Source organism: Dromiciops gliroides, chromosome 2 (genome assembly GCF_019393635.1).
Source record: "Dromiciops gliroides isolate mDroGli1 chromosome 2, mDroGli1.pri, whole genome shotgun sequence".
Taxonomy (NCBI): Eukaryota; Metazoa; Chordata; class Mammalia; order Microbiotheria; family Microbiotheriidae; genus Dromiciops; species Dromiciops gliroides.
This window is the reverse complement of record NC_057862.1, coordinates 661204945-661219787: the sequence shown is the minus strand read 5'-3', so window position 1 is coordinate 661219787 and position 14843 is coordinate 661204945. Positions and strand designations below refer to the sequence as shown.

Here is a 14843-nt window from a genome sequence, read left to right as displayed (position 1 = left end):
CCCAAAATATAAATGATCATGGTAACAGTATATAAAAAGAATTCACAAAATAAATATCTGTTGTAAAAGACCACTTAAAAAGGTGAACTAACAAGTACTCAAATAAATGAAATTTAAAAACTAACAGGTATCAAATAACACATATTAAAATGGCAAAACATACTATGGAAAAACAGGTAGACACTGAAGGTTGAATTTCTACTGGTGGAATCTTTTATAAGATGAATCTGCCAGTAAATTGCAACAGTAATAAAAAAAAATCATACCCTGTACTTAATAATGCAAGGAATAACTGGAAATATGCCAGGAAGTATTTTATAGGGAAAAAAAGTTAGATGTTCAAATATTTGCTTTTGAAGAAAAAATGACAATGGAATAATTGGAATGTATAACAATTAAGGAACAGCTGAATAATATGAAGGATGAGAACTATAAAGAAATTTGGAAAGAGGTATATAAAACATTGCAAAATAATGATAGCCACTCAAGAAAAATAGAGAAGACCCCAAACACAATTATTATTTTTTTTTTTAGTGAGGCAATTGGGGTTAAGTGACTTGCCCAGGGTCACACAGCTAGTAAGTGTTAAGTGTCTGAGGCTGGATTTGAACTCAGGTACTCCTGAATCCAAGGCCGGTGCTCTATCCACTACGCCACCTAGCTGCCCCCCCAAACACAATTATGAAAAAGCTAAACTAAATACAGAAGAAACACAGCAAACAATGAGGGGGGAAAACATAGGCAAAACAAAAAGGAAAATCATTAGTTTTTAAATGTTGATGAGAAAAATAGATAATCATAGGGACAATGTGCTGTGGTATACACCCCCAGACCCCCCAAAAACCTCTGTAAAAAGAACACCATAAAGATAACTGCATCTTCTGAGTCAACATTTGTTATAAAGATGATGAGAGAAAAATTCTATAAGATGTTCCAAATTAAATCAGTATGTAGTTTTAATATTTTGTTACTGTTCAATCATTTCAGTCATGTCTGACTCTTCATGATCCCTTTTGGGGCTTTCCTGGCAAAGATACTGGAATATTGCCATTTCCTTCTTCAACTTTAATATAAGTAACTTCAATATAAGAGAGAATGACATAAAAAATACTTTGGAAAATAAGGCATGGGATTATGACAACAAGGAGGCCAAAGGCTTGTTTGTAGAGGAGTTTCATTGTCCACATTCTGAAAATACTTTCTTCAGAAAGGGAGTTTGTAGGCCATAATGAGTCATTATGGTGGCAGAGATGCTTGAGACACAAATGAAGAGTGTCTCCATAGCATCTACAAAAAATGCCTCAGAAAAAAACAGAGGTTGGGCACAAACCCAATTAGTATTCTTTTTTTGGGGGGGGGGGTTTGGCTGGGCAATTGGGGTTAAGTGACTTGCCCAGGGTCACATAACTAGTAAGTGTTAAGTGTCTGAGGTCGAATTTGAACTCAGGTCCTCCTGACTCCAGGGCTGGTGCTCTATCCACTGTGCCACCTAGCTGCCCCCAATGAATATTCTTGGAAAAGATGAAACGAGTTTAAAAATGTTTTTATAAATGAGTACTCAAGGAAATTATAGGGAAAGAAATAAGATCTATGGGAAAAATGGAAAGGGAATTAACAGTCTGGCACAAGAAATACAAAATCTTACCCACGCATCAAACTCACAATTATAATGGACCAAATAAAAGCCAATTATTACTCCATGAGGGCAATAAGAAATGAGAACTAGAAATGGAAAAGACTGAAAAGAAAAAATTCTAAGAATCACTGGATTATCTGAAAACCATGACCAAAAAGCCTAAACATCACATTTCAAGAAATCTTAACTATCCTGACCTCTTAGAGAGAGAGGGCAAAGTATAAACAGAAAGAATCTACCAGCTAGAAAGAAATTCCTGAAGGAAACCACTAAATAAAAATTCCCAGGAACATCACTGCCAAAACCCAGAGCTTCCTAGTCAAAGATAAAAATACTTTAAGCAGGGGCAGCTAGGTGGCGCAGTGGATAGAGCACTGGCCCTGGAGTCAGGAGGACTGGAGTTCAAATCTGGCCTCAGACACTTGACACTGACTAGCTGTGTGACCCTGGGCAAGTCACTTAACCCCAATTGCCTCACTAAAAAAAAGATACTTTAAGCAGTCAGAAACAAAGAATTCAAGTACCAAGGAGCCACAATCAGAAGAATCATGCATGATTTAGCAGCCACTATTATAAAGGAGCAGAGAAAGGAAGCAGAGCACTGGCTCTGGAGTCAGGAGAACCTGAGTTCAAATCTGACCTCAGACACTGCCAAAAAAAAAAAAAAAGGAGCAGAGAGGATGAAACATGACTTTTGAAAGCCAAAGATATGACCTTAGAGCCAAGACTAACTTGCCTAGCAAAACTGAATATAAAGCTACAGGGAGAAAAATGGACCTTTAATGAAATAAAGCACTCCTAAGCATTCCTGATGAAAAGACCAGAGCTGTAGAGAAACTCTGCAGTTCAAACTCAAGAGTAAAGAGAAACATAAAAGATAAACATGAATGAACAATGATAAAAGACTAAACAAGGATAAAATGCTTCTTTTTAGCAAATAAACATTTATATAGCAACGACTATGTGCCAGGGAGGGACTGTGCTAAACTCTTACTATTACCTCATTTGATCCTTAAAATAACTCTAAAAGGTAGGTGATATTATCATCTCCATTTTAAGGTTTAGGAAATAGAGGCAAACAGATTGACTTGCCCAGAGTCACAGAGCTAGCAATTATTATTTAAACTCAGGTTTCCTTGACTCTAGGCCCAGCTGTATCACAGAGCTGCTCTGGTGGGGGAAGGAAAAGAAAGTTCAGAAAAATTATCTCATATACTCAGGGTGCACAAATAGACATCTATTCACAAAAGGAGGGGGGGTGTTGGGGAGAACAGCTGAGAAATTAACCCTATTCTCATCTGAACCGGACAAAAGAACACACACACACACACACACACACACACACACACACACAAGTACAGAAATACATCTTACTCAACAGAGAAATCAGAGGGAAAGAAGAAGAGAAAGGTGGCATCAGAGGGAGGGCAGGTTAAGGGAGGCTTCAGCCCTAAGGAAAACAAACTCTAAGGATAAACAAACACACCATTCTTTTTGAGGCAGCAAAGAATGGAAATTTAAGAAGGTCTCCATAAATTGGAGGATGGATAAACAAGTCCATAAATGTGATGGAATACTATTGTGCCGACTTCTTATCAGCATCGTGACTACTGAGGATTCCAAAAGACTAATGACGAAACACACTGTCTCCCTCCTGAGAGAGGAGGAGAATTGAGAATGCAAAATGAGATAAATATTTTTTGAACATGGCCAATGTGGAAATTTGTTATGAATGATGATACGTGTTTACCATGGAGTTTTTCTTCCTTGTGTTCTCAAGTAAAAGTGGGCTCGGAGGGTGAGAAGGTGGATCTTAGCTGATTGAATTTTAAAAAAATAAAATAAAATTCCACAGAGGAAAAAAAACCTGTTACCTTAATAAGGTAAATAGTATCTAAAACCTAAAGTTAGGTATTATCTGTGATAAACATAGAAGCTTAATAAAATTGGGAACAGAGCAAGAATGCCTATTGAAACCATGATTATTTGATATATTTTTAGAAATACTAGCTATAGAATAAGACAAACAGAAACTGAGAAAATAAATACACGCAAAGACCAAAAAAGGTTACTTTTTGCAGATGACATGATTACTTAGCAAACCCTAGAGAGCCTTAATTAACTAGGAAAAACAAACAAACAAAAACAAAACCCAGCAAAGCAGCAGGATACAATGATACTACAAAAATCATCAGGCTTCTGTATTGTCAACAAAATTAAGCAGGAAAAAATTGAAAAGTTATTCTTTTGAAGATAACTACAGAATTTATAAAATATCTAGGAATCTATCAACCATGAGATACATAGGAATTATATGAATACTACTAAAGAAATAAAGACAGACCTAAATAATTGAATAAATATTAAGTACTCATGAAAGGACCATGACGATATAATAAGAAAAGCAATAATACTTATAGTAAATAACAAATTCAGCGTCTACCCCTCAAAGTATCAAAGAATTACTTAACTAGAAAAAATAAAAAAATTTATGCAGAGAAAAAAAAATTAAGAATCTCATAAGGAAATAACGAGAAACAAAATGGGAAGGAAGTTAGGCCTAGTAGTACCAGATTTCAAATTATACCACATAACAGTATTTTATAAACCTGAGGGCTCACTACTTGATAAAAACTTTTAGGAAAACTGGAAAGCAATTGGCAGAAATTCAGTTAGAAAAGTATCTCTCATTATGCATTCAAGACCTAAATATAAAGATCATATCACAAACAAACAAGAAGAGCAAGAAAGGAGATAATTTTTCAAAATTATGGCTAGAGGGGGCAGCTAGTTGGCACAGTGGACAAAGCACCAGCCCTGGATTCAGGAGGACCTGTGCAAACACTTGACACTTACTAGCTGTGTGACCCTGGGAAAGTCACTTAACCCTCACTACTGCCCCCCCTCCCAAAAAAATTATGGCTAGAGCAGAAACTCTTGAACAAACAAGGCATAGAAAAGATCACAAAATAAAATGGCCAATTTTCATTACATAAAATCTAAAAGTTTTTGTACAAATTAAATCAATATAGAAATAGAAGAGAAAAAAGTTAACTAGGGAAAAAAATCTTTGTGGCAAATTTCTCTGATAAAAAAAAGTCTGATATCCAAACTATACAGAGAATTTATACAAATATAAAACAAGAACCACCCTTCAATAGATAAATGATAGCTCTTTCACGTTAGCCCCCCAAATTACAAACTAAGGAAGGGTCCTCCTATTGGAGAACGGTTAAACAAAATGTGATACATGAATGTAATGAAAGATTATCATTTCATTAGCAATCAGGAAATTTCAGAGGAAACCTGGAAGATCTCTATGAAATGACAGAAAGAAGTGAGTAGAACTAGGAGAACAATTTATACAAAATAACATTTTAGAGAAAAACAACTGAGACCTTAGAACTCTGATCAATGAAAAATGAATCCTAAGGAATGAGGCTGGACTTCAAATGCAGAAAAGGACACACTTTAGTACATGGCTAACGTGGAAATTTGTTTTGTCAGACTATGCATACATTCAGGTTTTCTACTTCACTCAATTAGAAGCAAGAGGGAAGAGGGGGAGTGGAAGAGAAAAATTATTTTTAAAAAATGCTTATTAACTGAAAAAATAAAAACGATAAACTTTTTTGAAATGTCAGTCTGGAGACAGACAAGATATAGTAGAAAGAAGACTAGAACAGGGATCCTGACGCCTTGATTAAGTAGCCCAAGGTCTGTAATTGGTGAGCTCAAGTAAAACATCTCACCTCTATTCCTCACATTAGGGAGGGAATAAGAGAGGGAGGGAGAAAGAGGCAGGGAGGGAGGAACCGACTTACCTGGGACTCAGCTATGAGGAACCCAAAAGTCATTTTCTCTTCTTGAATTCTCCCTTTTTGCAAAGACCAGATTCTTGAGAACTGTGAACTGCAGAAAGAAAGCGGGAGATCAAAACAAGATAGGACTGCCTACACATAACCTTAGTTTGAGTCCCATGGTCTTTTCCAGAGAAAGAAGAACCCATCCCCTCAGGATCCCACCTTTTCCTAGCCTCAGGGAAAGGGCCATTGATATGTGACAGAGACCCAGACTTCTCCCCTTTGCTCTAGCAAATTCCAAGGGACAGAACTCCAGTACACTAGGAATTAGGAACCATCCTGAATTTATAGAACTTCCCATTAGAGTGTTGCATTCCCAATAAGTGAGCAAATGAAGCTCTCCATGACTCAACCATCCCTTTTTGGAATTAAGGAAAATACTGACATTCCCCTCTAAACTAAACAGAATATGTGAATCAGTTTATTGAAATCTTTGGAGCTTTTTGAGTGGATGGGAAAATAACAAAAATGGTTGAAAAGGAACTGAAAATAACTGTTCTTAGTTCACAAGCCATACAAAAGTATTTGGCCCACAGGTATAGTTTGCCCACCCATGGACTAGCAGTAAAGAAAAAGACATACATTTTCAGATAAGACCTCTATGTGGGTTTATACTGCTTCACTCACTGTGCATGCATTTGTTACAATGGAGGGCTGATCTTTTTTGGGAGTGGGAAGAATAGTGATAGTTATGCTGCAAAAAAGATGACACCAATAATCATCTACAAAACATTTTTCAAATGCCCAGAATAGGGGAGGAAGTTCAGAGGGAGATATATTCAAGCAGGACAACCTTGGACTCAATATGTTGAATGTTATATACTTTTAAAAAAGATTTTTAAAAGACCCTTATCCACTACTGGTGGAGCTGTAAAAAGATCCAACCATTCTGGAAAGCAATTTGGAACTGTCAAACTGTGTATACATACCTTTTGATCCAGCAATACCACTGCTGGTTTATATACCCTGAAAAAGACCTATTTGTACAAAAATATTTCTAGCAGCTCTTTTTGTGGTGGCCAAGAATTAGAAATCAAAGGAACGTCCATCAATTGGGGAATGACTAAACAAGCTGTAGTATATGAAGGTGCTATAAGAAACAAGTAGGATGATTTCAGAAAGGCTTGGAAAGACTTGTATGAACTGATGTATAGTGAACTGAGCAGAACCAAAAGAACATTGTGCACAGAGACTGCAATACTGTTTGAAGAACTGTGAATGACTTAACTATTCTCAGCAATACAATGATCCAAGACAATCCCAAAGGACTAATGATGGAGCATACTATCCACCTCCAAATAAAGAACTGATGTTGACTGAACACATTCTCAAGCATGCTATTTTTCACTTTTATTCAAGTTTTCTTATACAAACTAATAAGGTAATGTTTTACATAACTACACATGTATAACCTATATATGGTTGCTTGCTGCTTTGGAGAGAGGACAGGAGGGAGGGAAGGAGGGAAGGAGGGATAGAATTTGGAACACAAAACTTTAAACAAAATGTTTATTTTTTTCCTATTTATTATTATTATTTTTTTTTGCGGGGCAATTGGAGTTAAGTGACTTGCCCAGGGTCACACAGCTAGTAAGTGTTAAGTGTCTGAGGCTGGATTTGAACTCAGGTACTCCTGAATCCAGGGATGGTGCTCTATCCACTGCGCCACCTAGCTGCCCCTATTTTTTTTCTTAAAGATACATAATAAAGATTTGTAGTTTCACATCAAGTCTGTTTTGTTGTGATTTTTATATATGAAAATGTTCAAGACCAACGTGAAATTAATATATTACTGTCAAATTAATATAACAAAATGTTAAGAACAAATCCTGAAAAAAATGAAACAAAGCTGCATTTATATATATATATCAATATATATATATATATCAATATCTCTCTATATATAGATATATATGGTCAAATCACAAGGATTTGTTCCAAAGGAACAACTCCCCCCACTCCCAGGCTAATGAAATAATTCACATTTGTGATTACTGAGCCATTCCCCCTGATTGTGGGATATTATAGACAAAAGTCTGATGTCTAAAATATACAAAGAACTGACAAAATACAAAATGCCAATAATCAGTCAACCAGTACCTATTGAGTGCCTACTGTATAACAGATATTCTATCAGGTCACTTGAGATACAAATCAAAAGAATAAAACAATCTACTCTCAAGGACCTTACAGTCTATCTAAGGGAGACAACAGGTACATATGTAAGTCTATACAAAATCAATACAAGGGAGCCAAATACAAGGCAGTCTGAGTAGGAGAGAGTGGAAACAAAGGTTTCATGTATGACATAGCACTTGAGCTGTGTCTGGGAAGACAAGAGGGACTCCAGGAGGCTGAAGACAGGAAGGCGCACATTCCAAGTCATATGGAATGACCAGTAAAAAAGCATAGAGACGGGGCAGCTAGGTGGTGCAGTGGATAGAGCACTGGCCCTGGATTCAGAAGGACCTGAGTTCAGAGCCAGCCTCGGACACTTGACACTTACTAGCTGTGTGACCCTGGGCAAGTCACTTAACCCCCATTGCCTTGCCGAAAAAAAAAAAAATCCCCAGAAAACAAAAAACAAAACAAAACCAAAAAAAGCATAGAGACAGGAGATGGAATGTCGTATGTGAGTGACAGAGAGAGGATGTCCCTACCTCAGTGCCTTCCATTACAGAAAGAGAAACTAGACTTTTTTGCAGCTGATGCTCTGATTTCCACTCCATGAAATAAGATTCCCCCATGCCAGGTACCTGCTGGTGTTCTCCTGTTCCTGGGCTTTCTTTGTGTTGTCTCCTACATTAAACTGTTAGTTCCTTGAGGCATACTTTCTTTTTATTAATTGTATCACCAGCACTTAGCACTGTGACGGGTAAAACTAAGTGTGTGTGGTCACCCTACTTGTCCCCCATGTGGGGAAGCTAGCTAGGATTTACTTATAAATTAGAAGCTTCAGCAACAGTTTAGGCATAAGTGTTTATTAAAATATATTAGAGATCAGCAAAGAGAGAACACATGTCTCTGAAAGGATAGGAAAACCTAGCTAAGATCTACATGGAGAGAGAGAAAGTTGCCTCACCCCAAGAGAGCAATCCTAAGTCTCAAGTAGAAAGCTCCCTGCAGGACAGGACACAGCTCCATGCTAATTGGCAGGTAGCCATTCAAGTCCATTGATTGACATAACTTGAAGGCAGTCCATGAATTGTGAGGTAACTTCCAGATACTGAATCAACCTTAGAAAGGTCACCCCCTGCTTTCTCACAGGGGCTCCTGTAATAATATCCTCACACTCCCCCCTGTACTTCATTAAGAAACAGGGTTTCCCTTAAATGAAGCAATAATATTGTACCTGAAACAGATATTATAAAAACAAAAATTGAAACTTAACATTACTGTAACCCCCTGTGGAGAATAAATTGAGAAGATATAACTTCTAACAAAAGTGGATATCTCCTTAAGTTACTTGTAAGAGAGTCCATAAGTTATGCTTATAGACCCTTCTTTAATACAGGGCTAAGACAACTGTGATATCTGTTAAGAAAAGAATTGTCATCTTTGTTTTCATCGCTTTTTTTGCATCATCTGCCTCATTATCCTCATGCCATTATGGGAAATTAAAGAATCTAAATAGAACTGGTAACGGATGTCAAGGCCAAATCCAACATTATATTTATCATGACACCCAAGATAATTATGGGGTTACCATAAAAGAACAGAGGAGTACAAGAATGTTGAGGGGAAACTGAGTCAGGCTTAATCAGATGCAAAGGACTGAGATGTTCATGGCATCAGCGATATAGGAGGGGGGGAATCAAAGTCAGGTATAGAATGAGATGGCATAGCTTGGCTGTCCAGTGCTATGGGGGGGGGGGATTAAACCAAGAGAATCCAACCTCAACTCTTGCCAATAGCCATTCTCTCGGCCATGGAGAAATATAGTATGGGGCAGGTAGGAGGAGCAATGGATAAAGCACCAGACCTGGATTCAGGAGAACCTGAGTTCAAATCTGGCCTCAGACACTTGACACTTACTATGTGACCCTGGGCAAGGTCACTTAACCCTCATTGCCCCACAAAAATAAAAATAAAATAATAAAACAAAATGAGTTCCATGATAAACCAAATGTCTGAAAAAATAATGCAGGGGGGAAAAAAAAGTAATGCAGGAAGGGGAATAAAGATCAGTGATCCTGGAAAAATGGGTTGGGGATAATGGAATGAAGAGCCACTAGGTAGCACACTGAGCAGAGCACCTGGCCTGGAGTTGGGAAGACTCATTTTCCTGAGTTCAAATCTGGCCTCTGACACTTACTGTTTGCTTCAACTGTCTCAGTTTCTTTAGGTGCAAAACAAGTTGGGGAAAAAAATAGCAAACCCCTCCAATATAGCTGCCAAGAAAATCCCCAAAGAGTTGGAAATGACTGGAATAACTGAGTACCAACAAATGTAGTGAGGCTTTAAAAGCCAAATGCGTTTAGGTGGTGACATGATTATATCAGTAAATTAGAAAAAATCATTTTGGCAGCTGTATGGAAAAGATTGTAATTGAGAAAGGCATGAAACAGGAAAACCAATCAGAAGGATATGTTATTAGTTTGATGAGAGGTAATGAGGCTTTCAACTAAGGTGGTAGCTATAGGAATGAAGAGAACAAGCTGGATACAAAAATAAGATACTATTAAGATTAAAAAAAGAAAAAAGAATTAGACATAGACCAATATCTTTTTTGTTTTTTTTGTTTTTTTTTGTTTTTTTGCGGGGCAATGAGGGTTAAGTGACTTGCCCAGGGTCACACAGCTAGTGTCAAGTGTCTGAGGCTGGATTTGAACTCAGGTCTTCCTGAATCCTGGGCCTGTGCTCTATCCACTGCACCACCTAGCTGCCCCTCACATAGACCAATATCTTACAGCAATTACCATGCTATGGTCAAAATGGATACATGACCTAGATATAAACAGAGATATTACAACAAAAATAGAAGAACATGGAACATGTTACTTGCCAGACTTAAGGATAGGTGAACAACTTATAAAGAAGAGACAGAGAGCAAAGTTAGATATAAAATACATAATTTTGATTACATTAAATTAGAAAGGGTTTGTACAGGGGCAGCTAGATGGCGCAGTGGATAGAGCACCGGCCGTGGAGTCAGGAGTACCTGAGTTCAAATCCGGCCTCAGACACTTAACACTCACTAGCTGTGTGACCCTGGGCAAGTCACTTAACCCCAATTGCCTCACTAAAAAAAAAAAGAAAGAAAAGAAAAAAAGAAAGGGTTTATACAAATAATTGTAGCCAAGATCAGAAGGAAAGCAGAAAACTGAAAAAAATTTACTTTCTCAGATAAAGGTCTCATTTCAAATATATAAAGAACTTTGTCAAATCTATAAGACTATATAAGTCATTCCCCAATTGAGAAATGGTCAAAGGATATGAACAGGCAGTTTTCCAATGAAGAAATCAAAACAATTTAGTCAAGAAAAAATGCTATAAATTATTATTGATTAGAAAAATGCAACTGAAAGAATGCTGGTGTCTGATAGAAAACAGCAACTTTTGGAGACATTTTTTTTTTGGTGGGGAGGGGAGGAGTGGGAATAATGAGTTCTGCTTTGGACATGTTGAGTTTGAGATATCTTCAGGACAGAGTAAGCTCTCAGAACTCAAGACATGATCACTCCCCAAAACCTCCAAATAATGCCATTGGACAATTCCTGGAGCAGCATAACCCACAAAAGAATGGGATGAGATTATTTTCCAGCTAAAGATGGCTTAGAAGGTCAGCAGAAGGGGGCCGCTGTGCCGGGGCAGGAGTGGAGCCCAACCCCAAGGTCCCACTGACACAGATCCAGTGCCAGGCAGGCCTTGCCAGAGAAAGAAATCCCCAGAGCCTCTGAATCAGCTGTAGTGCCAGTATTGTATGGAACTAAGCTCACAGTCTGGTGAAAGGGCTGAGTGGTTGGCCAGGGGGAGATTACAGGGGTACGTGCTGATGCTGAGGAATAACTTGGGTGTTTCACCCCTGCTGAAAACCAGAAAGTAGGCTTGAGTGGTGGTGGCCCAGGTTGGGGGAGGGAGGCAGGCTTGTTGGAACTAACAACCATAGCACACAAAGTTTTGCTGTCTGGTTAATTAGCAAGTTGACCTGGGGTTATCTATGGACCAGAGAACAGGCCAATAAAGAACCTGCCCCTCCTTAAATACCACCTTAGATGTCCTGAAGCTTGGGACAGTACATCCTGGAAGTGCTCCACTTTAAGGAGTTAAAAGTCAAGTAAAAGACTGTCAAGATGAGCAAGATAAGGACCATAGAAAGGAAGATCAAGGTACACCCTCAGAAGAGGATAGCAACATCAGTGCTCCTACATCCAAAGCTTCCAAGAAAAATATGAAGTGAAAAGAAAAAAAAAAGAAAAATATGAATTGGTCTCAGGCCATAGAAGCACTCAAAAAGGACTTTGAAGATAAAGTAAGAGAGGTAGAGGAAAAAAATGGAAAGAGAAATGAGAGGCATGAAGGAGGGTCATGAAAAAAAAGTCAACAATTTGAAAAGCCAAATTGGCCAAATGGAAAAGGAGGTACAAAAGCTCTCTGAAGAAAATCACTGCTTAAAAATTAGGATTGAGAAAATAGAAACAAATGACTTTATGAGATATCTCCAGGACAACCAATTTGAAAAGCCCATCAGGGCTAGACAAAGAAATGTGGGAGTCATCTACAGAGATGACAAATTAAACCCAAAGGATCCAATGAAGTTGCCAAGAGAAAAGGGTAGAGAGAGAAGTGGGGTGAAGATAAAACCTTGGGGGGCAGCTAGGTGGCGCAGTGGATAAAGCACCAGCCCTGGATTCAGGAGTACCTGAGTTCAAATCCGGCCTCAGACACTTGACACTTACTAGCTGTGTGACCCTGGGCAAGTCACTTAACCCCCATTGCCCCACAAAAAAACAAAAAACAACAACAACAAAAACCCTTGGGGAAGTCAGACTGCAAAAGTTTGAGGAGTTAGAAGAGAGGAAATGGGGGTAATGAATATAGATAGCTTTTTCTAGGAGTTTGAGAAAGGGAGGAGAGAATTAGGATGATAGTGTGAGGGAGCATTAAATTCAGGATGGGAGAAACTTTGGCATGTTTGGAAACAAGTAGGGAAGGAATCTGTGGATAAGAAGTTGAAGAGAAAGGGAATTACTGAAGATGCAATCTCTCAGGGAAGATGGGAGAGGACAGGATTAAGAGAGATTGGCCTTGTCAAAGAGAAAGGTCACCTTATTATCAAAGAGTGGGGGAAAAGTGGAGAGTGGGGGATGATATAAGAGGGCTTTGACATGAAAAGGGAAAAAGAGAAATTCATGGTAAATGGCCTTAATTTTCTCAGTAAAGAGAGGAGGTACTCAGATGAAAGGATGGGGGGAGAGTAAGTATTAGAGCCTTAAGGCCAGAGGATAAGGTCTGGTATATCTGCTGTAGGGAATAAGATAAAGAATCAATTAAAGAGGAATAAAAGAATTGGCTTGCTTCAATGAAGGCTTAAGTTGGATAACATAAATGTGCAGTGTACCCTATCAACATGGTTGTACATGACTTTCTTACTTCTTCTTCCAGTAGCATGTGAGTAGAAACAAAGGCATATGATGGGGAATAATCAATCACTGGAATTTGTCAAAGGACAGGCAGTGGTAAAAGTTCTAATTTCCTTTCTCACTCTTTCCTCAGGAGCCCATTTCACTTAGAATATCATTTTTAAGCTCTTGTTTAATTACAGAGATTCCAGTGAACTTTTTGGCAAACGTATGATTTTCCTTAAGGTTTTACTAGTAGATGATGTTAAGTGATTTCCGTCTTGGTTCTGCTCAGTTTGCTCTTCAATATTTTGTGCAAGTTTTTCTAAGATCACCGAGATCCTCATTTCTTATAGCACAGTAGCATTCCATCACAATCATATACCACAACTTGTTTGGCATTTCCTGACTGATATGTATCCCTGCAATTTTCAGTTCTTTGCCACCACAAAGAGAGCTGCTATAAACATTTTAAAACAGATGGATTCTTTTCCTTTTTCCCTAATTATCTTTGGAAATAGTAGTGTTAATATTGCTGGATCAAAGGTAAAGGCTCTTAACAATTCCACATTGCTCTCCAAAGTGGTTGGATCAAACTATTCAGGAGCAGCTTAGGGGCAATCAAACTGTGCATACCCTTTGATCCATCAATACCACTACTAGGTTCATATCCCAAAGAGATCATTAAAAAAGGAAAAGGACCTTACATGTACAAAAAATATAGCAATTGAGGAAATGCCCATCAACTGGAGAATAGCTGAACAAGTTGTGGTATATGAGTGTAGTGGAATACAATTGTGCTATAAGAAATGATGAGGTGGGGCAGCTAGGTGGCACAGTGGATAAAGCACCAGTTCTGGATTCAGGTGGACCTGAGTTCAAATCTGGCCCAAAAAGCTGTTCACCTATCCTTAAGTCCGGCAAATAATACGTTCTATGTTCTTTTAATTTTGTTGTAATGTCTCTCTTATATCTAGGTCATGTATCCATTTTGACCTTAGCTTGGTAGCTGGATAATTGCTGTAAGATATTGATCTCTGTCCAGTTCTTTTTTTTCAGAGGGGGGGTGGGGCAATGAGGGTTAAGTGACTTACCAACTTACAGTCACACAGCTAGTAAGTGTCAAGTGTCTGAGGCTGGATTTGAACTCAGATCCCCTGAATCCAGGGCTGGTGCTTTATCCACTGCTCCACCTAGCTGCCCCCAGTTCTTTTTTTTTAATCTTAAAAGTATTTTATTTTTTTCCAGTTACACGTAAAGACAATTTTTGACATTCATTTTTATAATATTATGATTTCCAAATTTTTCTTTCTCCCTCCGTTCCCTCCCACCTCCCCAAGTCAGAAAGCAATCTAGGTTATATATGTACAATCACATTAAACATATTTCCATGTCATGTTGTGAAAGAAAAATCAGAACAAAGATAAAAACCTCAAAAAAGAAAAAAAATACATAAAATGAAAATAGTATGGTTCAATCTGCATTTAGATCCCATAGTTCTTTTTCTGGATGTGAAGAACATTTTCCAACATGAGTCCTTTGGAATTGTCTTGGATCACTGTCTTGCTGAAAAGAATTAAGTGTCTCACAGCTGATCATCACACAATGTTGCTATTACTGTATACAATGGTTCTGGCTCAATTCATCATCAGTCCATTCAAATCTTTCCAGGTTTTTCTGAAATCCATCTGCTCATCATTTCTTTACAGCACAATAATAATCCATCACATTCATAAGCCACAACTTGTTCAACCATTCCCCAATTGATGGGCATCCCCCCAA

General features: G+C 38.1%; 1 protein-coding gene across 1 annotated transcript in view; it reads right to left on the bottom strand.

The window, feature by feature from the left end:
* LOC122744243 (zinc finger protein 260-like) overlaps positions 1 to 14843 on the bottom strand; it is a 28766-nt gene that overhangs the window by 7754 nt on the left and 6169 nt on the right. Inside the window, exon 2 of the mRNA XM_043989683.1 lies at positions 5461 to 5548. Within this exon, the coding sequence (XP_043845618.1) occupies positions 5461 to 5493 (33 nt within the window). The 5' untranslated portion in view covers positions 5494 to 5548. The remainder of the gene's footprint in view (positions 1 to 5460; positions 5549 to 14843) is intronic.